Source organism: Myripristis murdjan, chromosome 1 (genome assembly GCF_902150065.1).
Source record: "Myripristis murdjan chromosome 1, fMyrMur1.1, whole genome shotgun sequence".
NCBI lineage: Eukaryota > Metazoa > Chordata > Actinopteri > Holocentriformes > Holocentridae > Myripristis > Myripristis murdjan.
In genome coordinates, this window is record NC_043980.1 from 18,866,201 (window position 1) to 18,891,440 (window position 25,240).

Sequence of the window (25,240 nt, forward strand, 5' to 3'; positions counted from 1 at the left end):
CTGCACAGTCTTGGAAGTGTTTATTTTATACAGTGTATAATTAAAGATGCTGTACCTCAAACATTAGCACAAAACACTTGTCTTTTTCGGAAACAACACATTTGCCCCTTGCCAATTAGGAAACATTTCTGAAGACAACTTAGGAAGGGACTCGGCTAATTTGCTTTGTTTAGTTTCTTTTCCTGATCTATTCTTTCAACATCTTCAAAAAAGTCAAAGGATGTTTCTAGAGATTCTGTCAAGCTGTCAACAAGATGGATAAAATCTCTTCATATGGTATTTAAAAAAAAAAAAAAAATCCAAACAAAGAAAACACCTAAACAAAGATGTGTGCAAAGACTACAATTCAGGACAAACATCTTAATTCATGACTGACCTTTTTCTGGAGCTGAAATGCTGTTCGTTGCTACACAAGACTTGTGGTTTCATTGACTACAAATGGATGGCAAATGTGAAATTCAGACACCACCACTGAATCATTAAAACAGGCCTACAACATAAACATTGGCTGAAAAATGTAAGCATTACAGGTCACAGTATGCCACTCTCAGCACTGAAATGAGGTCACTGAAATGTGAGAAGACATTCAAAAGGAGGCACTGACTGTGCAGAAATTTAGTTGTACTGCATGTATAATAACATCAAACATTTAAACATTTTTTACATGCAGCACAAAGAGGCAAAGTGGCTCTTTTACAGCCTACAGCATGTCAAAGCATGGGAATGCAGGGAATTAACACACTAGTATCAACCGTGATCACACTGTTTACTCCTTGTACAAATAGACTTTGTCAACAGATACACTATGTACAGGTACGACGATGACATTAAATATCAAATTAAATAGAAAATCATAACATTAAATAAACTGGTACATAAATAGCCAATATTTGTCATTTCTGGCAAAACATGTTTGTGGCTTTTAGTTCTTACCTAAAAGCAAAACGTCCCTCAAGATTTAAAAAGTTGTGACCATGGAGCTTGGCAGCCAAAGCCCATGGTCAGACTGATTAGCAGTTAAGGCATAAATGAGTCATATTTCCCCATCACGTTTGTTTTACCCATTTCAGAAAATGATTAAAGTGATATTGTCACTTCATTTTCTGCAAAATTATCAGCTTTTCATTAGCTAGCCATGATAGGGTAAAAAAGTGGGAGAACATTATCCAGTTTATTTGAAAGCAATCCCAACAAAGTAGATAGTCAGTGGCAGGAAAAAGGGGAGTATCCCCTTTAATAAGTATTATTTGGTTCAGGCTATAGGTTCCACATGATTGTCACCTTCACCAACGTCTTCATCCGAATTCACATCTTAATCTTGGCATAGAGTGCATCGATCTGCTCTCTGAAGTGGTTACGAAGCTCCGTCCTCTTGGCCTTGAGGGTGGGCGTCAGCAGGCCATTCTGAACGGAAAACATCTCTGGGTGTAAGGCAATCTGTCTCACCTACAGAGGAAAAAAAAAGAATCATAAACAGAAAATTGTCAAATGAGGTACAACTGTACTTTGAACTAAAAAAAATGGCATTTCCCTAGACCACAATGTTGGGGATCAAGTGCATTACATAGAAAAGGTTTGACTTGTTGATTGACCAAACACAGCCAGCCTGAGAAAAACAAAACATGACTGTGCATGTCACAGTTAACTTATTGCTTCAAAAAAAAAAAAAAAAAAAAAAGCAGCAGTCACCTGTTCAAAAGACTTGAGTCCTCCTTCTTTGCCCACCATCAGGATGTCCTCCAGAATGGCATTCTTGACATCCTAAAACAGAGACAGAAATGTTAGGATGCTTAACAAGTGCTGTAATATTTGCCTACACTTCGGACTAATATTTGAGAATGGTGAATCTAACCATATTTTTGCAGAGTTCAGAGTAGGATCCCTCAATTCCTCTTTTCTTGACCCAACCAGGTAGAAAGTCAGGATCAGGTACCACTATTCCCACCAGACACGCCTAAACACAGCAACAAAGACAACAATGTCAGTACCAAATAAAACTAAATGTTTTCTTGGCACCAGTTCCTGAATTGCTCTTGCTAGAAATGGACATTCAGTCTGGACATCTGGTAAACAAAATGCTCCACCATAAGCAGAAACTGCTGGTTTGCATTACTTTTGTGTAGAAGTGAAAAGAATAGCCACTGTTTAGTGCTACATGAGATTCAGGTCAGAACAATTACTCACCTGTAGGCTATCACCATGAACAAATATCTGAGCCACTGGATCACTACGAATATAGATGTTTTCTATTTTCTCAGGGGCAATGTATTCTCCTTGTGCCAGCTTAAAAATGTGCTTCTTTCTATCAATGAGCTTCAAAGTGCCATTCTGCAAGAACAGAGAAGAAAAAGACACCTGGAAATACTGACACTGCAACAGGTGCAGTGACCATGGATTTTTTACATATTAGTAGACTTGAATGGAATGAATAGGATATGGTTGACATAAAAAAAAAATCAGTGACTATAAATAAACTTAACAAGTCAAATCTGAGTTGTGAACTTAAGTCCACAATGCTAGTGTTGCTTACGGGAAGCCATTTTCCAATATCTCCTGTGTGGAGCCACCCGTCCTTGTCAATTGCCTCTGCCGTTCTCTCTGGGTCTTTCAAGTATCCCTGGCATACATTTGGTCCTTTAACACACACCTAGCAAGAGAGAGGATTTCACAGATGAAAAAAAAAAAAAAAAAAAAATCACATTTAGGAAAAAGACCTTGTCCATTTGCCTCAACTGCCATTTTATAGTCATAGTTCTCTATTTTATGCTCCGTTTTCCTCCTGTGATTTTCTCTACATTCTCATTTCCCCATTTTCCCTATCCCAACTGCATTTTTATTTGTGATTTACTGTATACTCGTATAGCTGCATTTACACCTTTTCCACGCTGTTCCTTTCAATAACACCCTCTGGATGTGAGAGCTGCTATCAGCAACCAGCTCCAACACTCTTATACATCAACTCGTCTTGCAGCCTCTGTTATGTGTCAAGAATGTGTGAAAGACAGCGTCAACTGGGGCGTTTTATCAGTATGATGTGTATATCTGGCTCTGACATGAATACAGGTTTTAGTGTGGCTATTTGCAGCTTTTGAGTGGAATCTATATATTCATGTAGATGAATATTCAGCTCTGCTGTATAGTCCTTATTTTTTCTTTTACAACTTTCTTTCAATAATAACACACTCATTAAACAAGTGTGCTCTTCACTCTTGTCTGGTTGTGTAGTGACCACTCTCACTGTATATATGTATTTGACAGCTATTGGAGCAGCAGTCCTAACCTCTCCCTCTCCATTGGCTGCCAGGTAATTCATCTCAGCCACATCCACCAGCTTGATTGAGTTGCAGGGCAGTGGAGCTCCTACATGACCTGAGTGAACAGGAAAATGGAAACATTTCAGTAAAATGGTCCAGCGTAACATCGTCATCCACATGTATGTCATTTTATAAACATCAACACAGCAGTGTAAGAATTCCAGCAGAATACAGTTATTAACACAAACTAAAAATATGCGCTATAATGGGTTAACTTGTCCAGTAGTTTCTTGATACTGTAGTTGTTACCTGCTGTCCAGTCTCCAGGCATTGACATGGAGCACCCGGCTGTGCATTCGGTCTGCCCATAACCTTCATAAAACTGGAATGCAGGACATGGTTTTAGTCACATTTACACAAGAAACATTATAGTCATTAATAAAAATGAACGGTTTAGGTGCACTATGCAAAACTGACAAGAACTGACTTAAGTGTGGACCCTTTAGTCTCAGCTGAAAAAAATGGAATAAGCACAGAAATGGATGAGGTTAAACGGTTCTCATCATCGGACTGACTCACTGATTATGTGCTTAATCCACAGATTTTGTCACTTGAGTCTGAACAGTCCTCAATCCAAGTCAGCCCTTGGGAGCGCTGCATAGTCACAGGTTCCCGTCAGCATTGACCACTATGATTTAGCTAGTCATCCTCATGACATTTTCACATGGAAGCTGACCGTTCCTCTCAGGTGGGGATGAGGTCCAGGAAAAATGACCATTTTTGGACCGAAAGGTGACCACAACTTCAGCTGGGTCTTCTTCACCTGACACCTGACAGGTGTCAGGTGTTGGCAGTTCCCGTGGTAGGTTCCCGTGAGGGTTGCCATGGAAGCCAAAAAGGGGCAAAGTTGTGTGTGTCTGTGTGTGTCTGTGTCCGTGTGTGTGTGTGTGTGTTTGTGTGTGTGTGTGTGTGTGTGTGTGTGTGTGTGTGCCTGCTCAAAGACACCTACATGTTGGGGTGTGGGAAAGAAGTCTGAGAGATACTTTCCCGTGGGGGTTGCCATGGAAGCCAGAAAGGGTTATAAGGTGTGTGTGTGTGTGTGTGTGTGTGTGTGTGTGCCTGCTCAAAGACACCTACATGTTGGGGTGTGGGAAAGAAGTCAGAGAGATACTTTCCTGTGGGGGTTGCCATGGAAGCCAGAAAGGGGTATAAGGTGTGTGTGTGTGTGTGTGTGTGTGTGTTCACACACATCTGTGTCTGCTCAAAGACACCTGCATGTTGGGGTGTGGGAAAGGAGTGTGGGAATGTGTTTAACTCTATTTTATACACTAATTGTAGTCTTACCCATTCATTTCTAATGACCGGTCATTTGTGACCGGGAACACGATGGGTGTATACAAGTTAAATAAAACATTCAAAAATTAATAAAAATTCTCCAAATTTATTTTATGTGTTCAGATGCCATGTGTGAACAAAGTCATGGAACCTCATGACAAACAGATGAAATTAACTGCATTTTTTGGAGAGAAAACTTGTACACCGGTCAGATTTGACCGCGAACACGATAGGAGGGTTAAAGGGTGATGAAACCCTACATCTTGTAGGCATTGTTGCACTGACCTCAATGAGTTGAAAGCGCAAGGCCACATTCAGACAGGATCACGCACTATGGCAAAAAACGCAAGGAATCTCATTCATTTTAATGGGCATTTTGGCTGCTGCAGCAAGCCTGCGTTTGGTGCTGCAAAGCCTGATCTTGTGTGAATGTAGCCAAAGCCCTGCTGCACCTCTGATCAACCTAAAGTCACTTTTGAGTATGATCGTTGGATGTGGTGTTGCATTTCTGAATACACCCAACACAGGAATCCCAAATGAATCTCAGATGAGGCCAACACGACACCGCTTCATTCAAGAGATGAATGTGGACAAGCTCACCTGACAGCCCAGGGCAGAACGAAGGAACGTCAGGACGGTCGGGGACACTGGGGCCGCTCCTGTGATCATGAGCCTCACACGACCACCCAGGCTTGCCTGCAAAGTTGGAATATTGGAAGTTTCAGAATTAATTTCAAAAAGAAGGACTGGTCTTAATTTCTTATGAATCACGGAAACACAATTCAAGCTATTAGATTACTGTGAGCAACCTATCTGACCTGTTTAAATAAACTATTCTTTCACCAATGAGTATATCAAACATAAAAAGGTATATTTCTGTGACGCTTACATAGGTAAGGGCCCTCCAATGGAATACAGAGACTAGAAGTATGTTTCTCATCCAATGAATGGATTTTCAGTGTTTTTAAATAGATCTAGTGGAACTAGCGGAACTAACCCATATCAGAACTATACATCTATACATCTAGGAACTTTTCTCATGGTGATGCAAATCAGAAATAGGCTGAACTGAAAAAGAGCATACAAAGAAACATTAGGCCTATCAACATGCCTACTGTATTCATGTTTCACCTACAGGATGCAATTTGTCAGTGGTGGTGATTCAGTAATGAAGCTGTTGAAGTGGCAGGCTTTAACATGATACATGTGGGCTTACTTCATAATTCTGAGTACATCTAACAAATCATGTGTCCAGTGTTCTTATGTTATAAACACGCTTTTGTATGTGAAGAGAGGGATTAAATGAAGTAGTGATTAAATTGTATGTTTGATAAATTAATGGATGAAACTGTGTCTCAATACAGCGCTGTCCCTGTAACACCTGGTAAATTACATGGGGTTCTTTTGAAATATTAGCCTGTAATCACATGAAATCTGTGATGTTTACCTGCACTTTTCGGAAGATGAGTTTGTCCCACATGCTGTCCTTTCTGACCACGCCACTTCGAAGTTCCGCCTCCTTCCTTCTCGAAGCAAAATCTAGCAGCCATCTCTTCAGCGGCGTATTGGCTTGACCAAATATCTGTGGAGAATTCACACTGCTGTTTTTAAAAATCCTCATTACTTACAATGCCAAGTAAAATCATGGTAGAGAAGACCGTAATTCAAACAAACACTAGATAAACAGGCCCGGACGTGCAGGGAGAATGTGAATTAACACCACTAACCTCCCTCTACACTCACTACTGAGGTGCAGTGTAGCTGCTCACAAGGCAACAGGGAAAAGACTATGGTTGTAATATCATAACCTGTATTTAAATAGCATATAATCTAAATGTGGTTACACACTGTTTCAAACAAAACAAAGTAAAACATAAAAGAAAAGAAATACCAGCATTAATGATTGTAACTGATTTAGATTTAAAGGATATTCACCGCACAATGTGAATCAAAGCAAGACTAAAAGTGTGTTTTTAGAAGGGGTTTAACAGAGGTTTTTCAGCCTGATCTCCTCAGGGAGGTTACAGGACAGTCTGGGGGCAGAGACAGAAAAGGCTCGATCAACCATGGCCTTGAGTTGTACTGAGAAGATGCTGGGCATGAATGTATAATGTATATCAGTGCATGTCAAGCATGATTTAGCAGGAAAAGTATGTGTGTGTTGAGTCTACTTTCCCTGAATTAAAAAAAAAACAAAAAAACTTGAGCTTACAAGCAAACTGTAAATTTAAGTCTGGCTTTCTTATCATAGCAGACTTCTGTAATGCCCAAGATGTTTAGGACCAAAACCCGAACAATTGTCTGACCTTATCAAACATTCGGTTGAGAAGACGTGGGACAACAGGGAAGATTGTGGGCTGCAGTGTTTTCAAATCATCCATCAAGAGACGGATGTCTCCCTGGAAGTAGCCGATTCGAGCACCATGGATAAGGATGACTCCCTGATGATAAAGGAGAGCAGGTTACTTTCTTACAGATCAAACGAGTCAAACTTGTGCCAACAGGGTATTGTTGTACAGATTGTCTGGACACACCACACTAGGTGGCAATAGGTAAATAAGTAGGAAATCATTCACCCAACATAAGGATTACTTTTGCTGAATTCAAACGAAATGTAATCTAAATTTTACTTACAACTGCTTTAATTTAAAAAAAAAAAAAAAAAAAAAAAAAAAAAAAAGGTATTTCATAGGTATCATAGGACTTAGTACATGAGGTCACACACACTCACAAATCATCTTTAGGAATGCCATGGAGGAACTGGCTAAAGGTGAATCACACAGAACAAATCGGACATAAAATGATGAGCAATGTAGAGTCTGATTGATAACTTTGATATTACAAGGCAAGCCCAAATCAATACGTACCTCCACAACCCTCTCAAACATGTGTGCTAGGGGGAGATAGGACATATGAATATCATGGAGGTTCAGCATGCAGTGCACCTGTGGAAGAAAAACAAAACACATGCACATGCACAGGTCAAGCATGGCATACCTCTACCACCCTCTCAAACATGTGCGCCAAAGGTAGGAAGGAGATCAGCACATCTTTAGTGGTGGGCTTCAGTATTTCCTGGAGCCCACACAGCAGGAGAAACACAGGAGCAACACAGACATGAGGACATACAGGGAAATAAAAGAATTAACCTGACCTTGGCAAAATAAAATAAATTTATCATGAATGAACATGTGATGTTTTAAACAATCAGATACATTTATACATTCCCCTTGGAGAAAAAAAAAAGAAAAAAAAGGGAGCAGGCAGTTATTTTAGACAAGGTCACCAATCTTCAGAAATACTACTGCAATTCTCTTTAACTTAAACATTTATGTATTTAGTTTTATGCTTGGTTCATTTGCATTTATTTATTATTATTTTACCTCTGTTATTCTAATGAAAGCTGCAGTGTTGGCGATAATATTCCCATGGGTAAGGATAACACCTTTTGGGTTTCCTGCAAGGAAAAAGTGGTTAGGACAATGATTATGAGTTAGATAACATGAAAAATAAGATGTTCAAGCCTTGTTACTGTAACAAAGCCTGCAATTACCTGTGGTTCCAGACGTAAAGCAGATGAGTGCAAGGTCCTCTGGTTTCGGGGGCTGTAACCAGATCACAAATCTAAAACTAACCCACATCAAGCCTGAAAAATGAACACTTAATAATACCTAGTTTTAGGCAGTTACTCACGTATTATAAGTGCGCATAGAATTGAATTAGTATAGTGCAAAGTATTTTTTTTTCCCCGACCAGACAGGTTAAAATAGATACATGCACCAGTTTGATAAGCTTTTTTGTCAGTGTATTCCACTGATACACTGACAGAGAGGATCCACTGAGCTTTTTCTTCATGTTATCAGCAGTTAAAATAAAAATATGCGGTTCCTACTCACCACTGGTTTATGATGGTTGGCTTTACCAAGAGCCTGCAAACAAACAGGGAACATAAATTGAGGCAAGGGACTGCTGGTAGACCTCTTTACTGGCAGTAGGGAGAACTGTTTGTTTTTAGCACACTAAACCGCGGGTGCTACTTTAGAGCTATTAAAAAAAGGGGAATAACAAAATACACAGTACAAGAACAGGAGGTTCAGCAGGTACATGCCAAAACAAGTAGCTCAGTGCTGATATTAAAAGCACAGATGGGAAATGAAGAAAAGCTGAAAAATCCTACAAAAAAAAAAACATGGTTCAGTGATACAATTTGTTATTCACACCTCTATTTCCTTCAGGCTAAGGATGTCAATGCCACACTCCTTTCCACGCGTGACCAGGTCACTTTCAAAGGCCTCCATAACAATGATCATCTTCATAGTGTGTTTTCTTCCCGCGACGCAGTCCAGGATGAGCTTCACCTTGTCAGGTACATCGCAAATTACTGTTGAGATGGAAGCTGTAAACAAAAAGCCACAAATTAACCTCTAAAATTTTGTCTCAGCATCACTGTCCTTGATGTAGAGAGCTGTGTTGTGACTGCAAATAGTGTGTGGCCTGGCGGATGATAGTTTAACATGCCCTCCTCTGTACCTTTGTCAATGATGTAGTCGATGGCCTCTGTGCCTAGCGTGTCATACAGCGGTACTGCCACAAGTGAGTATGTGTAACAAGCCAGCTCTGAGATGGTCCACTGAAAGAGAAAATAACAAAAACAGGATGCACATCATCAGAAAACATTTTTACTAATTTACTATGTCCCTTCTTTCTGTTTGCAGTTCTGTCACTGTATATTGTTAATTTATTGGAAATATTTACAAGTCATATTACATTTTTTTTTTTTTTAAATACACAGAGAAAGCAGCAGAGGTACTGGAAGCAGCATATTTGTTTAATTTACCAAATGAGCAAATCAAGTGAAAAGGATGGGAATTGAAGAAAATATAAAAAGTACAGTAGCACAGCCACGTATTTGTTTTACCTCTGGCCTGTTCTGAGCGAAGATGCCAATAAACTTGTCTCCAGTATGAGAGTGTCCTTTGTGAAGGAGAGCAGAGCCTATGTATTCTGCTCTGTCTGCAACCTTTACCAAGGAAAGCAAAAACAAACAGCTACTTTTAGCATTTGTATATGTAGACTCAGCTCGTTGCATACTGATAAAAAAATAACTTGTTAAATTTAGAGTGTTTTGGTTCAGATCCCACAGCTCACCTCTCTGTAAGATTGCCACTCATAAGGCTTGTTGGGTTTCCTTGATCCTAGACATGGTCCATCATCTGTGAAACAAATGTCATTAAAAAAAAAAAAAAAAGAACAGCTTAACAAAACTCACTTTTATCCATGCTTTGGACACACAGTCATCTCACACCTTCAGGGAATATCATATTTGGCTGATCAAAGAGCAGCACTCACTTGATACTCTTAGCCCTCGTAGGAAAACCTCATACATGGTCCGTGCGTCGTTGTAGTAAAATGTCATGTACTGGTCGCTTTCATTCAGTACTGACCTTCGTGCATATTCTCCGCCCTATGACAAAAAGGAAAGATTCATAAAGTTATGCCCAAAGTGCTAATGACTTCCACGGCACTAGTCTCATGCTGAATATTTCAAATAATGTATTTTGAAAAAAAATCCAAAACAAACACACAAAACAAAAATATTTATGCCAGTGGTGAAGTCATTCCTTATTGACTTCAATAAGGAAGTTCTCTTTATCTTTATAGCACTTTTCAGAACAGGAGTTTCAAAGTGCTTCAAAATGAATAAGAAGAAGAATAAAACATCCAATTTATAAAATGACAAAAGTACAATTTATAAAATGACATCAAACAACACTCCACAATAAAAGGAATGAAAACAAAACAAAGTACAAGACAAATAAAATACAATAAAACCAATGGGAATTACAAAGCAACCTGTTATAAAAATGCCAGCCTATACAAGTTTGGTTGTAAACTTTTTTTTTTTTTTTTAATGTGGTGCAGACTCAGCTGACCTGACAGTGAAAGGGAGGTGATTCCATAATGCTGGAGCTAAAATATTAAAAAGGACAGCCTCCCTTTGTTTTGAGCTTGGGACATCCAAGAGCAATTAGTCAGAGGATCTTAGCAATCTTGATGCAGAGTATTGAGTTACAAGTTCAGAGATCCAGGAGGGTGCCATGCCGTGGAGAGCTTTGAACGTCACCATGAGGATCTACAACTGAATTCTAAAGCGTACAGGCAGCCAGTGTGAGACAGGCCGAAGTGGTGATAGTATGCTCTCTTCATTCAGTGTTTGTCGGGAGCCCGGCTGCTGCATTTTGAACCGGCTGAAATTGAGCAATAGCAGACTCACTTACACAAGAAAACACTGAGTCACCATAAACGAAGGTCACAAGGAGTGAGGATGTCAAAGTTTGCGAGTTAGATATAAAAATAAACTACAACATCAACATCAGTTGTGATGCAATTCCTGGAAAGGATCCCAAGGGCGTTAGTTCTGAACAAGGCCCGCTGTCTGTCTGATCACTTCAGTTTGTGTACAGGTCAGAACAAGGACACGGACAAGAACCCTTCTCCTTTTAAACTCCCCCCTTCCTCCTATTTCTGTTTATTCCATGAGGCACAAGCATACATGCAGGTACAAGTATACTACATGTTCATCCATGTATATATGATGCAGTTTATTGTTTGCATGTAGTATGACCCACACAGTAATATTATCTTAATCACAATATGGCTGAGTGAAATATCCAAATCACAGGAAGTGCAATTTTTCATGAAAAGGTAAAACGTGAGACAAAACATAAACAAAGTATGATGGTGCTGCAGAGATGCCCCGGTCTAAAAATTGTATTTTCCAGATCTAAAAAACATGTTTGTTTTGTACAGTCACAGCGAAATAAATAAATAAATAAATAATAATAAAAAAAATGATTTTGACGGTAAAAGTGAAAATTATAATGCAAAAATTATCATTCCAACTAAAATTGTGAAGCATATTGCAATATATGTAATATTAATCATAATGTTTTTTTGTTTGTTTTTTTTAACCATAAAGTTCAGCTCTATGCCCAAATAATGCATGTTATACCACATAATGAAACATTGTTTTACCAAATGGGGTGAAAGCATGAGGATAGCTCTTGCAAATAACAAGAGGCAACTAAGTTTAAACAAGGTCAGAGTGCTAAATTTGGACTGTCAGTGAGCTGTGGTGTCAGTATGAAATGATTCTCGAATGATGAATGCTCTGTTGTTTGTAATACACACACAGAGCCTACGACTGCTCTACAAAACAATACATAAAAGCTGTGTTGAATCTTCAGAAATTAGCAAGTTCAGTTTTGCTTGTCTAGGTGTTTGGGTCGACAACATTATTAGAGTGCCATAGAGCAACAATAAACATAACCTACAGGTATTTGCACAGCTAACTTGATGATAGCTTGATGAACTAGCTTGATGATTCTTAGAGGTCCCATACAAGTCCCTGAAAATACTCCACTCTCTCCCAAGAGTTTAGGCAGAGGGGTTTATCTCAGCAGCTGATACCTGCTATCTGCATCAGCTTTACCAATAATATGCTATCTACCCACTTCAGTCAAACCAACATAACGGGTCCTTTTTAATGCCAAAACAGTTTATGAACTGCACTGTCGAGAGAAATAAACCTGCAGGCATGGTTTTGAATGAATTATCAGCAATATGTCTTTTTGTGCTTTTGCTTTGGTTTTTCACCAATTTGCAGTGCTGTCTGCTTGCAGCACACAAAATACACACCGCAGGGGCCACTTACCAGCCCAGCCATGCAAACAACAGGGTTATACCAACAATTTTAGTCAGTTTAAGATGACTGCAGCAGATGAAGTTACATGAATGGAGGGAACAAAGCATGAGTGGAATGCTGCTGAGAGCTTGAAGATTACCATTTGTCTCTTTGTCATTATAGAAGTAAAAAGAAAGAATACACTTACACACAAATAAGGATTTGGAAGCAGGTATGCAAAATGGGCACAAAATGTCCCGTCTGTTTCCTTTACGATTTTTCAAAACCTCAAGTTAACCTGAAATTACTTATATTTGATTTCATTTACCTTTTAATTTCAAGGGAAAAATCATAAGTATCATAAGTTTAGCAGTGTGTTTTTTTAATAAACACATACTAGTTACATTTTAAGTTTATAGTTTTCAGTAATCATATTGTCACTTAAGTTCCAAAACAGTCAGACATTGACAACCATCAACACTGTCTGCCCCAGTAAATAGTAGCAAGGCCACAAAGTTTTGTTTTCCCTGCCAACAGCTTGAAAAAAAAAAGAAAAGAAAACCACACTTCAACTATATCTGTTAAGTAGATGGATTAAAGTGTGTTTCCTGTATTTTAAGGTCAAAAGCTCAGGGAGTAATTTTGCTCATTTGCCATTAATCAGTAGAGAGCTGCAAATGACAGGCGAACCTGAGATCCTGGTGGAAACACACTCCAGGAGGTTAAGTAGTATGAAAGACTGACTGATAGCTAATGAAATTACAAGTGTGGAAATTAAGATGTTCTATTTATTAGTTCCATTTGTTAGTGTGACCAGTGCAACAAGCGTGAGCACCTACCGGCATTTCCACTGACTGCATACCGAGGTCACAAGGTGGTTTGAGGGCTTTCGGCCGGGTGGCATACCAGTAGGTGGTGATGGCCGCAAAGGCGCCCATGCCCATGAGCGCGTTGGTGGGCAAGCTGCGCACATACTGCCGAAAGTCATCCAGCTCGGGTATCCGCAGCTGTCTCAGGACTTCCTGAGCCTGCATGGTTTTCCTGCGCTGTTGATCGAGAAAGAAGGAAAGAGGAAACATTTACATGGATGAATGTTTTGGTGTGGTGCTGCACTTTGTCCTACACCTGCAATTGTAAAATCCATTTAAGCTCAGCTGTATCTCTGCAGAAGAAAGGAACTTCCTTCCTCCACAACTTTAGGTGACCAACCTTTCAGTTTAATGCTGCTCCAACAAAGTCGCTGTAGAATGGCATGACAGTGTGGGTCCTTGTATTATATCCATCATAAATCACTCTCTTACTTAACCATTCATTTTTCTGAGTCAGAGCAATGTTTTGTTTCAGGTTTAGTCCACCACATGCACAAAGACAGCCTTTCTCTCAGTGACAAATGACATTGTATTTAAAACATGTTGGAGACTGATCCCTCCTGCTTTGAATGCTAAAGGGAGAATATTGCTGTCATTTAGGGTTATACGGCATTTTTTATTTCGTGTTAAATGTTTACTCCATTTTGTTATTTTGAAAAATGTAATCATGGCAGTAAAGTTTGAGGTTTGCATGATTTTTGAGGGATTATTTTGTGGCGGAGACCTCCAGTTCTTCCTGTGGGTGTCGGGTGATTGGACAAGTGAGCCCTGACCCTCCCCAAAAGTAACTATTTCTGCACTTGTTCTGTACCATGTCAACCATCACTACAGTACCAAGCAGATGAGGCCATCAAGTGAGCTTTATTTGTAATTACAATATTTATGGCAGCATTTGAACAGCCCAATAAAGAGATGAATATACTTTGGAAAGTCAAATTTCATAATAGCAAAGAAAGATGCCGAGATTTGGCATTTTGTCTTTAACGGTTACATGACATGCATATGCAAAAACCTTTAGCCAAAATATGAATTTCTGAACAGTTGAGGATTCCTCTTTTCAAAACAGGTAAAGTGACCTGTCCAGGGTGTTTCACTGCCTTCCGCCCTATGTGTGCTGGGATAGGCTTCAGCAACCCCCCGCGACCCTTGTGAGGATAAGCGGTTTAGAAGATGAATGAATGAATGAAAACAGGTAAAGTCCAACAGTGCAGACACCACTAGAGACAATGGAAAGTAATGGGCAACCCACATGACTGAGACAAACTAATACAAAAAAAAAAAAAAAAGAAAAAAGAAAATCATCCCATGCCATTATCCTGATGTAACATTTCATATATCCAAGTCCTCATTAACCCTTTGAGCACAGGCTGAGTACCTCTGGCCTACCTTAGGGATGCACAGACCTGACTTTTTCCGTCCTGATACTGATTCCATTGAGAATAGCAAGAGTGCACGTGCACGCATGCACATACGCACACAACCTTTCCCTTTTACACACAGCATATCAACTCTCATCCATACAAAACAAACTGCAATCACACTGCTGATCTCTACAAGGCAAGCAAACACCAGTGAAATCCCACAGTCACTTCAACTCTCCCACACACTCATTTTAACCAAGCAGTAGTGACCATCTTTCACTTGCTGCGAAACTACCCTGACAGCAGTTATTTGTGCTTGGCCAACACACACCGTTGTGTCCCATCACTAAGAAGTAACGTTAACATCAGAAGTTGTAGAACCAAAACCAGTTGGTCCTGCCCTGTCAGGCTACACAGTTTAGCTGCAGGAGGCTAACGACAGACTAAGTGTATTTACCATGACATGAGAGTTGAGACAGGAACCTATTTCAAATAGTGCCTTGTATACTGTGTTATAACAAGACACAGCCTCACCTTAAGGCTCAACTCAAGGCCCTGTCCATTTTTTTTAATTACATACTCCGACATGGTAACATCATTCATAAACATAATGCCTCTTTGTTATACCTTTAAAACCCAGTCACCCACATCCAATTAACATAATCAAATACCGCTTCTCAGACACAAAGTGTTGAATATGTCAAGTCTTTATTACATCTTAAAAATAACCAATCTGAAATAGTCTCTACCGGCTCCTCCAAGCCCCTCCAAAAATCTAGTTTTAGATCTTGGTTTTCTGTCCCCCTAATCCAAGTTAGTGGCCAGGCAGAAACCTCAGGGTGATCTTGGACAGTGTCTTAACTTTTGACTAACAGGTATATACTGTAGAGCAGTCTTGGATCAAACAAGTGAGGCAAACATTAAAAAACAAACAAAAAAAAAACAGTTTATCATACATAAATTTAGTGAGGATTGTCCACGTTTTCCTCTCATGTCTCCAACTTGCTCAAGATACAGCAACTTGGATTTTATCTGGTGCCAAATGATGAGACAATGTAACACCAGTTTTGTACATCTGTCCATCAGTTACCAATTACTAATTTTTAGATTTTACTGGACATGTTTAAAGCATGGCTTTAAATATGGGAGACTGAGGCCAAGCCCCCCTGACTGTCCCTCCAGTCTTGACTGAAAAAACAGAAAAGGTGATTTTTCTTTGCAGTGAAGACCTTTAAACTGTGGCCAGTGTTGTGTGAGGAGAGGTTTGCTATTTCAGTATTGTCTTTAATGTTTAGAAAATTGTTTGCTTACAATTATTTTCGACCTTCCGCACACTTCCTTTCATCTTATTGCACATGTTCCCTCCTCTTCCTATCTCCCTTTGTGTACTTAAGTTGTTGATATTACACGTTCCTGTAAAGGTCTTTGTAAAACTGTGCTTTTAGATAAGTGTTGTATAAATGCAACTTATTATTATGAAGGTTAATGAACGACATGACAAAATTGCATTTCCACAAATGCTTGTGACAAGAGGAGGCTGTGTTTTCCGATTTCCACAGCTGTGCACTGTGCAGTGTAGTGGATGACAGAGGAAGGAAATATGACACTAAAGCTCTCCTCAGACAAGTCCTGATCACAAGTCTCCACGGATCATCAGAACATGACCAAAACTCCACGTCTCATTTTTGCGGGGAAGTCAGACTTCCTGTTTGGCATACTTCATGAATGAGATCACTGGAATCTCCCCTTTTGTGTGTTGAAGCTCCATTCTGTTAGCCGTCTGTGCAGAGGATTGATTGATTTGATGTTTAAATAGACACAGCATTGTTTTAATTATTTTCATGCAAAGGCCAAATGATACACAGGATCAAAGCCAGTCACTCCTGACACTGAATCATATTTTAACATAATTGGATGAGCCTATGGCAAGCAAGACAAATTTCAGCTCACCATACACGTTTCAGAATTAAATATACTGTGATAACCACTACATCTGTAATTTACATTCACACAGAAGTACAGTATTATTTTATGACTTGCATTCTTCTGACACCTCGCATAAACTACAACACAAAAATGTAGAGGGCTGTAAAACCCATCCAAGTGTTCTGTTATCACATATCATATTTGTCTTTCACCCCCTGTTATCAGACTCGGCAAATTTACCAACAAAGTGTTCAACTCATTTGACCTCTAGTAATGGAAGGGCTCAGCCATGTGGCTGAATAAGCAAGTGCACAACCACCAAAAAGCTGTAACAATTGACTTCTCACCTACTTCTATTATTAACACCAAGCCCATGACAAGCTGGCCTGGTGCCAACTGGGACAAAGTACTGCACAAAAGGTGCCAGTTTTCCTTCACCAACTTAGTTAGAGTATTGTAAACTGACAAGGGAAAAGCTCCTTACACTCGGTATTTTAATGTCAAGACAATGTAACAGTTATTGCCTTTAAAGTGGTTCCGCTGTGTGGGTTATATTTTGTAAAGAAAACACATGCAAACATCCAAACCCCCAGGTCAACTCTTTGCAAAATTTGCACAGAGTCTTGCATAAAGACCTCAGGTGTTACTGTTAGCTATTAGGGGAGCAAATGATGGCATGTCTACTTATACTGCAAGTTTGCTCTGGGCAAAGTGAATTACAAAATCAGTGGGGTTTAAATGAGATCTGCATAGACAATGAAGATATGGAGCCGAAAAAAAAATATACTTACATTGTCACACAATGTACACTTGCTGAGAGGTCGGGACTCAATCCAAAGAGTGAGGAGCTATGGGTTATCTTTGAGGCCCTTTGCTGCAGCACTTGCTTTTAGAAGGGGCTGAACTGACCTCTAATAGACCTCAGAGGTTCTTACAACTATGAATAGCAGAATCCCGCCCCCTCCAAACAGAAACACAGACTCTCCTAGGCTCCTATTGGAGCAAAATTCATGTAGCAGGTTCTTTTAAACCCACAAGATCAAAGTATTTTTTCACATTTGTAAACATCTTGTGTTATTGTCCTTATGTAAAAATCAAAAAGAAGGAAAAAATCTCACATAAGCTACTGTAAAGAGCAGCATGAAAATATGTGCATGACCTACAGCCAGCTATCAGTTAAAATATTGTGTGCATGTATGTAAACAAGTTCAAAAGTAACAGTTGATGGACATTTAAATTGAAATTATGAGGACAGGTTCAAATAAACTGAGTGCAGGGTGATTTGAGCATTTCTAGGAATGTTAATTCAAGGTTTAATAACCAATACCCTTATGATAAGCAGTCTGGGCACAATGTGTGCCATTCTTGTGTTGTTGAGCTTCCAAACCTTTGTGTTCACCACTGCTGAAACTAATGGAACAAAAACTGAGACACTAATCACAGGGAAGATTGTGTGGACAGCCTGATAGGTAGGTTTACAAAACTCATTCCCCTTTTCTGGCCCCTTCTGCTCCCATTCCAATATTTCCACTCTCCTTGAATATGTGCATAGATCACTGCTTGCATTTGCTGAAAACACAACAAAACACACACACATTCAAACAACACCCAGCTTGGAGTTCACCGTGAAAAATAATTCCAGTTAAGAGTAATGGAAAATATTGAAATAGGCCAAAACCATTCTTACAGCTTGAAACGTCAACTGAAAAAACTGGTATTAAACTCATGATACAAGAAGTACATCTGAAGGTAATACCAAAATGTTAACATTAATATCTAAAACATAAACCTGCTGTTACAAATTTCTTTCTTAAATAAGCTAAGAAAACAAAGATGTCCATGTAAGCATTTAATTATCACCTTAGCTTAGCGTGACTGTGATCAATTCCATCAATTTGTGACCTACTGTGCATATTCCAAACAAATGTGCATTTTATTGCGGGTACAAACAGAGATGTGTTTGAGTGTGCACGCATGAGTTTATGTCAGCTGGCCAAGAGCAGGGACATGCCATTGGCGTCACATGGTCAGCTGTGAGTAGTTGGAGGCAAAAGGTAGCCTCACAACCCTTCCCCCACCACCACTGCCACTCTCCATACTTGGCCTGGGAGGATGATAAACCAATGGCAGAGCTTGTCTGCCAGTCACCCCACTCGCCGACAAACAGAAGACACTGGAAAAAAGGGGGAGAGGGAAGGGAGGGCAGCTGATCTGTTTGACACATAACACATCAAGAACACCAGGCGGTCTAGCACAACAGAGGTCTGTCTGAACAAGTTTCAAACATCAGCTACCGGAAACCCACATGAGGAAGTGAGGGGAAAAAAAAAAAAAAGGAACGCTTTGTTGGGCAGACAGTGTGCTCCGAAACATCGTGTGCAATACTGCAACCGAGAGAAGAAAGTGCAGCAATTGTTACTTTAACAGTGCTTACATCACTTCTGATTAGACATCAAGTTGTTGCCATTTGAGTTTCAACAGAAAGCTTAAAACAACTTAGTCAGTGCAAGGGACTGGCAAGTATATTAGAAGAAAAAAATCTGAAAATCAGAGCATTGTGATATTATCCAGCCGATCTACAAGTTAAGCAGACCTTTATGAGATTATAGAGATTGTCTCAAAAGTCAGGACAGATCACTGAAAGCCCTCCGATCAGCTGAAGCTCATTATTACTGCCTCATCACTGGAGGATTAGTGCACACAAACTACTTAATCCAATCCTGACAAGGCAGTGGCTACTGAATCACAGGGAGCTTTCTCTGTGTCACTCCATCAGTCACGACACTATGACAGCCTGCATCATTCTTGCCGAGTCACTGGTTCATTCAAGTCCATGCTGCAACAGGCCATTCATTCCCTAGTGTAACTTTCTTGTCTTTACAGAATCCATCCTAACCCTAATCGAGAAAAACACGTCTTTTGTCTATGCTGAAAACAAATATCTAAACATCTAACTTAAAAAAAAAAAAAAAAAAAACATGTTCCTCAAGTCTGAACTTAGTTCCACAAATACTCAAATCAAAACTGATAGTATCTCTATCTGTTCTGAAAGTCTTCTGCTGCCTAAACCTCTAAAAACATGAAGAGGGTTGGGTGGGTCCAGCCACATAATAACTGACAAATATTGATTACGTGCTAAATTATCCTAAGGCAGTGCTAGGAATAGCCTTTTGCAGGCAAAACGGCCATTACAATATAATATTATAATGACACTCATATTTAATTAATCACTGAACTAGCAGATATAGTGTCTGTTGGCCCTGTTGAATACCTGCCAATGCAAAAATAGTACAAGATGCCCTGTGAGAGGTCATTTAAATAGATGGCTTGGTCAATGTAATTTTGAGTAAAAGCATTTACATGTTCTTACTAAAGGCAATTATACAAAACCAGACACATACTGTCTCGTTACACAATCTGTAAGAGTTTTAAAAGGCAAAAGATGATACCAGGCGATTTATCAAATTTTCTTTGTTAGGAGGGTGAATGAAAGAAGCTCTATGAGCAAGCAGGGAGAGACTGCAAGGGAAGTGAATGGGCCACTTGACTCGTCACAGTGAATGAATACTGAATGTGATAGGCTGGCAAGAAGTATCATGCCACCAAGGATGGGGTGAGGGGAAAGGCTGGTTATTGATGCATGGCTGCTGGATGGTGTTAGTTAATGCTTGAGCTCACGTAGCTGCAGCTTCCCCCTTTCACCCAATTTCTCCATTCACTGCATGATAGGGCTGAACATTTAATCAAAGTACAGTTGAATTGGTTATATCATCAAGTGCAATATCTCAATTGCAGAAGCTACTATTTTTTGGTAAAGATAAAACAGTTATAGATCAAGTATTGTGGTGCTACAGAGATGGCCTGACCTACAAATTGTATTTTTCAGACGTAAGAAGACGTCTTTGTTTGGTACAGATCTCAGCAAAAACATCACACCATCATCATTTCCATTGCTTTTTTAGTGAAAATGAAAATTATAATGCAAAAATGATCATACCTGCTAATCGCAGAATCTGTAAAACTGATCGCAATATGATTTCCTTTTTTTTCTATCATTCAACCCAACTGCATGACTCACCCCAACCTACCCTGACATTCACCCTGGCTTTGGAAACAATGGCTGACCTTGCACAAGACTGCAACACTCAAGTTTCTAGGTCTTCCTGTCCCTCAACAAAATCACACAGTATGGGTCACACGGGCACACAGAGATGAAATTGGTGGGGGAGGGGTGGAGTTTGAGATTTGTGAAATAGAGCAAAGGTCACCCATCAACATCCCCCAGTACAGCGTCAGGCCTGATGCTCCACAGGCACTCATGAAAGGACCGGACAATATGGACAAAATCAAATTATCACAGTATTTTTGACTGAATACCTTGATGACAATATTGTAGGGATCACTAACGGTGCTCTCACAAAATGTTTGCTCCAGAGATTTTTGATAAACAGTCATTAGTGATATGGATATGATAACCAAACAGGTTGAGGGAAATAACAGAACAAGTAGAACAGTGTAAGCCCAGAAAATCGTATCCCATAACTTTTATGAAGGCTTTAAAACTAGGAAATGACAACACATATGCCGTATCATGATATGATAATCTCCAAAATCCCAGATCATATCTAGCATCATATTCAATCCAATGTACATAGCGATACTATGTTGATCTCACAGCATCTGTATAGTATCGATAGTTTAGTATCTCATGGATCATATATTGTCCATCACTGAGGCTGAAACCACTGCAAATGCAACAATTGAGACAACAGTGAGAATCATCTGCTCATGAAACTTTATATTCCACTGAAGTGAGCAAGAATTCAATCTGAGAGCCACACACTAATGAATATCATGTGTGATGTAGTGTCCATTTCTGATTAAATAAGAAGCAACAGACTGATTCACAGTCCGGTTTGTTGAAATCTCCGCTATCCCAAAACAACCTGCCTGTGGTTACATTTTGCAGTTTCAGTATGATTTATTCAAACCAAGGTCTGAAGAATCCAAAATAAATAAATAAAAAATAAAATAAATCATCAAAAAGTAGAAGTAGCAGATTTTTCTCACATTGCCAGTGGAAAAAGTGGTCAGGCTCACACTGCCATTGAGATTCTCTTTATGATTCATGAAGCTCATCCATATTGTGCATGCAAGTATTCTGATCTAGAGACAGGACAGGCAATTATTCAATAGTACTGACTTCAGTAAAATCATATTCTGGTGAAATAATGAGTTATTGTGTTAAATTAATGATAAAGAGTACATGCTGGCAAAAATCTCCCATGAAATGTCATGTGAAAAGAATAAGTAATATTCAAATGTTTTGAATTTTAACATAATAAATATTACCATGCAGTTCAATGCTTAATATAATTTTGATTGTTCAGCATGTGATTTGAAGACGATCATTATACATCACTAACACTTTTTATGATCATCATGAAATTAAATTAGTATTACTCAACCCCAATCCAGAGGGAGAACAGGAGAGTAGAAAGAAAAGAAATGCAGCTGTGAGATACCCAACAGCTGTTTTCAGGCCAAATGTGAACATACATAGATACAATTTCATAAAATCTGCCACCTGAAAGCAGATGTCAGAAATAATGTCAAACTGTCAGCAGTAACTGTCAGCTGCTGTTGCTTTGCAAATAAGCACACCCATTTTCATATAACATCTGATCCTTGTTTTACTGGTACAACCGAGTAATAAAGTGTAGGGGGAAATGTCTGTAGTTTAATTTGATGATAGGACGGGTCATGCATAAGGACTGCGAGCCGCCCTTGTGTACATTCTACATTACATGCCAAGGATCACTGAGCAATCAAAAGACATTTGTCTCCAAAACTGCAATGGAAGACAATTTTATCATGCATCCAGATGAAAACCTGCCTTTGGCCTCACTACAGGTCAAGGTGAAATGAGGCACAAACGGTGATCAAACAGGTTCCCGCACTACCTAAACCCTTTAGGACATTTGGCTGCAGTCTGAGGGCACTTTCAGCCATGCCATATGAATAGTGACAGAATAACCTAAAAAGTACCTCTGAAATCTCTCCAAGATACCATCAAACTCAAAGGAGCATGAAGCAGGCCTGCACAGCTGGCTGAATGAGCTTAAGTAAAGAATGGTCTGAATCACAGGACCAGCTTGGTATCATCACACCCTGCTGCTGTGGATTGTTGTTTTTTTTGTTTTGTTTTGTTTTGTTTTTTTTCAAATATACATTTCCAGGGAGTTCAACAAGAAAACAAAAAGGGAAAGAGCCACATTCAAAGCAATGTTTTACTGCAGGACATGACAGTTTGTGGCTGCTTTGGAAACTGAGACTAACTTGAGCTCATGTGATTTTACTTGTTTCCTGCTCTGTTCATATTGCTTACTGACAGAGAAGCAACATTTCCTCTATATGGGGTGCAACCTGAACAGTCCTGCAATATCTTTGACAGCACATTCAGTACAGCAGAACGGCACATTCTTGTATTAATATCAGCCCGTGGCATATTTATTACTGTGTATGACAGTTTTGGGGAAAAAATATTGGTGCCACTGAATTATGTGATGGAACAAGCAACTAATTTGTCTGTGACACCTGTGCTATTTCCAGGTTAAGTTACTTAAAAGCCATTCATTTAAAAGTGCCACATTATCTCATTTCCAAATCCTGCACAGAGCCGATTTCCTGCTTGCATGGCCCCAGGTCAGAGCCACAGTTGACTGGGAATTGTAGCGTAAAAAAACACTAGCTTACTTGATCTGCCTACTCGTAACCTCCAGGACAGTCAGGCAGTCTGTGGCCCCTTATTGTTTTCTCAAATGACCTAAACTGGACAGAGTCTATCTTGACCTGCAAAACCACAAGGTGTTCCTTTATCGTCTTTATGTTTCATCTGATGAAAAACGTCATGGTACTAAGGAACTAATAAGTGGAATAAACACATGACTGAGGCTACACAGTAATTATCATCACATGTTTGCAACATAGCTGCGGATATGCATGATGGATGTGACTTAACAGACAAAAAGAGGAACAATTGCAAAGGAAGGAAAATACATATGCTATTTACTTATTTATTTAACAAGCAGATGGAAGACATATTCCAAATTCAAATGCAGCCAATATATAATAAGATACTTCTGCTGACAATCACTAAAACAGCTGAGTGGTAGCTGAATAGAAAAAATTAAAAAATGTCTATTCAGGTGCAACATGAACACCACTAATTGGGGAAAACTTAACATTACCAAAGACAGAGAAAGGGTTACCTTGTCTCAAATGATGTTGTGGAAAAGTGGGGCAGCCAAACACATAACACTCCAGACACACATTCCACAGATTCCTGTTATGGGATGTTTGCTATAAAACTGCTCCACCACTGGTTTCCTCCTGCACCACCGCCCAGCACCGAGCCCACCTCTGAGCATCACTCATCCGCAAAAGATAGAAAACTGTATTTGAGCAAACGAACGATTAATACTATATCCTCCTCATATAAACCATCAGTGAGACATTATGGCAACAAATAAGCACCATCAACATCAAACACCCCAATGCAGCCACTGATAAAGACACCTGCCACCCAGTTTCATTGAAGGTTTGCACTAAGGGCCCCAGCTTGAGGGTTTTTCCCAATCTGTCTCTGCTGTGAATAAGTTTCACGGGTCATGGTTGTTGAACTGCTGCATTATATTATATTAAATTCTCCTGCACTGGAGGCATCAACAGTGAAAGCAAACTATTCATCCACATTTTGCTGGAGATCCTCTGCAAAAACCCTCAGCGAGTCCTTTGGGTCTCTGAACCACTTTTTTTTTTTTTTTTTTTTTTTACAACTATTCCACTAGTAACCACACAGAGAGATAGCCTTGAGATGGCATGGCCAAGGAGGATTTATTATATGGCGGGATGCCACGACATGCACTTGACAATGGTTGCATTGTTTCCTTTTAAACTCGTTACAATATCATCTTATTAAGTGACAATGGCGTCTCCGTGGCCCCTTTAGACTTGATAGAAAGTGGGCATCATGCAGCGGGGGGAAAAAAAGTTTGAAAACAAACTAAGATTTCACACAATCTCTGCTTTCACCTCTGATGCTACAAGGCTCTCGCCTTCTTGTTGAAGAGGAGCTTCACAAACTGGCAGCCGGTAGTCTTTTTCAGTGATCGTAACTGAATGGTCGACATACTGTAACGTTATGTGTTGACCCGGTCGATATCAACATTACGAGGTGAAAGCGGATGAAGAAAGCCCGTTTAATACACAACAAGGCTTGGATCATCTGCGTTTAGGCAGCAATGCGAAAAACAGTTGTTTTTGTGGTGCACAGCAACGCATCCTGTTTCTCAAAGAACCCAGTAAACACGATACGGTCAACATGAATGTAGACTTAAATATATTACTGTCAGTAAAGCGGCAAATTCATCCACAAACCTGAGTCCGGCAAATCCGAGGATTTCACAAGAGTCTTCAAGAAACAGGAGAGCAGCAGAGAGCAGTCTAAATTGTTTTCAGCTGGTAGATCACTTAGCCAATCAGGGGCGGTCTTACATGTTCTTTCCCCTAAAGTTTGAGGGGCGTGCTGCCATTGGTCAATAATTTGGGCAGTCATAGTAGGTTGAGCAACTTTACAAATAGTCAACGTTTTGTAATAAACGGATATTACAGACTTTTGGCAAAACGTCACCCGTCATTAAGGTGCTGATTATTCCAACTCAGAGTTGACTAATCTTTTCTCTTCTAATTTATCTCCTGATTTAAGACTATACTCTAGATTACTTTTTTGAGTAATCCATGCTTTTGTCT

The 25,240-nt window shown here is 39.6% G+C and overlaps 1 protein-coding gene across 3 annotated transcripts; it reads right to left on the bottom strand.

The window, feature by feature from the left end:
- Positions 1-3: 3 nt before the first annotated feature.
- Positions 4-24,966, bottom strand: acsl1a (acyl-CoA synthetase long chain family member 1a). 3 transcript variants are annotated; one of them, XM_030057022.1, is made up of 21 exons: positions 24,869-24,966; positions 13,113-13,319; positions 9,939-10,053; positions 9,738-9,802; positions 9,508-9,609; positions 9,120-9,219; positions 8,810-8,985; positions 8,486-8,518; positions 8,143-8,194; positions 7,973-8,046; positions 7,457-7,534; positions 6,896-7,030; positions 6,037-6,171; positions 5,190-5,285; positions 3,564-3,636; positions 3,281-3,369; positions 2,531-2,647; positions 2,185-2,328; positions 1,853-1,954; positions 1,690-1,761; positions 1,306-1,446 (listed from the first exon to the last, which is right to left on the bottom strand). In XM_030057022.1, exons 2-21 carry the CDS (start codon positions 13,305-13,307, stop codon positions 1,306-1,308), a joined length of 2,094 nt encoding a protein of 697 aa, XP_029912882.1. In that variant the 5' UTR covers positions 13,308-13,319; positions 24,869-24,966. The 3 variants fall into 3 exon arrangements, with proteins under 3 accessions (XP_029912900.1, XP_029912882.1, XP_029912891.1); XM_030057031.1 differs by lacking the exon at positions 24,869-24,966 and adding an exon at positions 23,701-23,840; XM_030057040.1 differs by lacking the exon at positions 24,869-24,966 and having other exon boundaries at positions 4-1,446; positions 13,113-13,316.
- Positions 24,967-25,240: the final 274 nt, after the last annotated feature.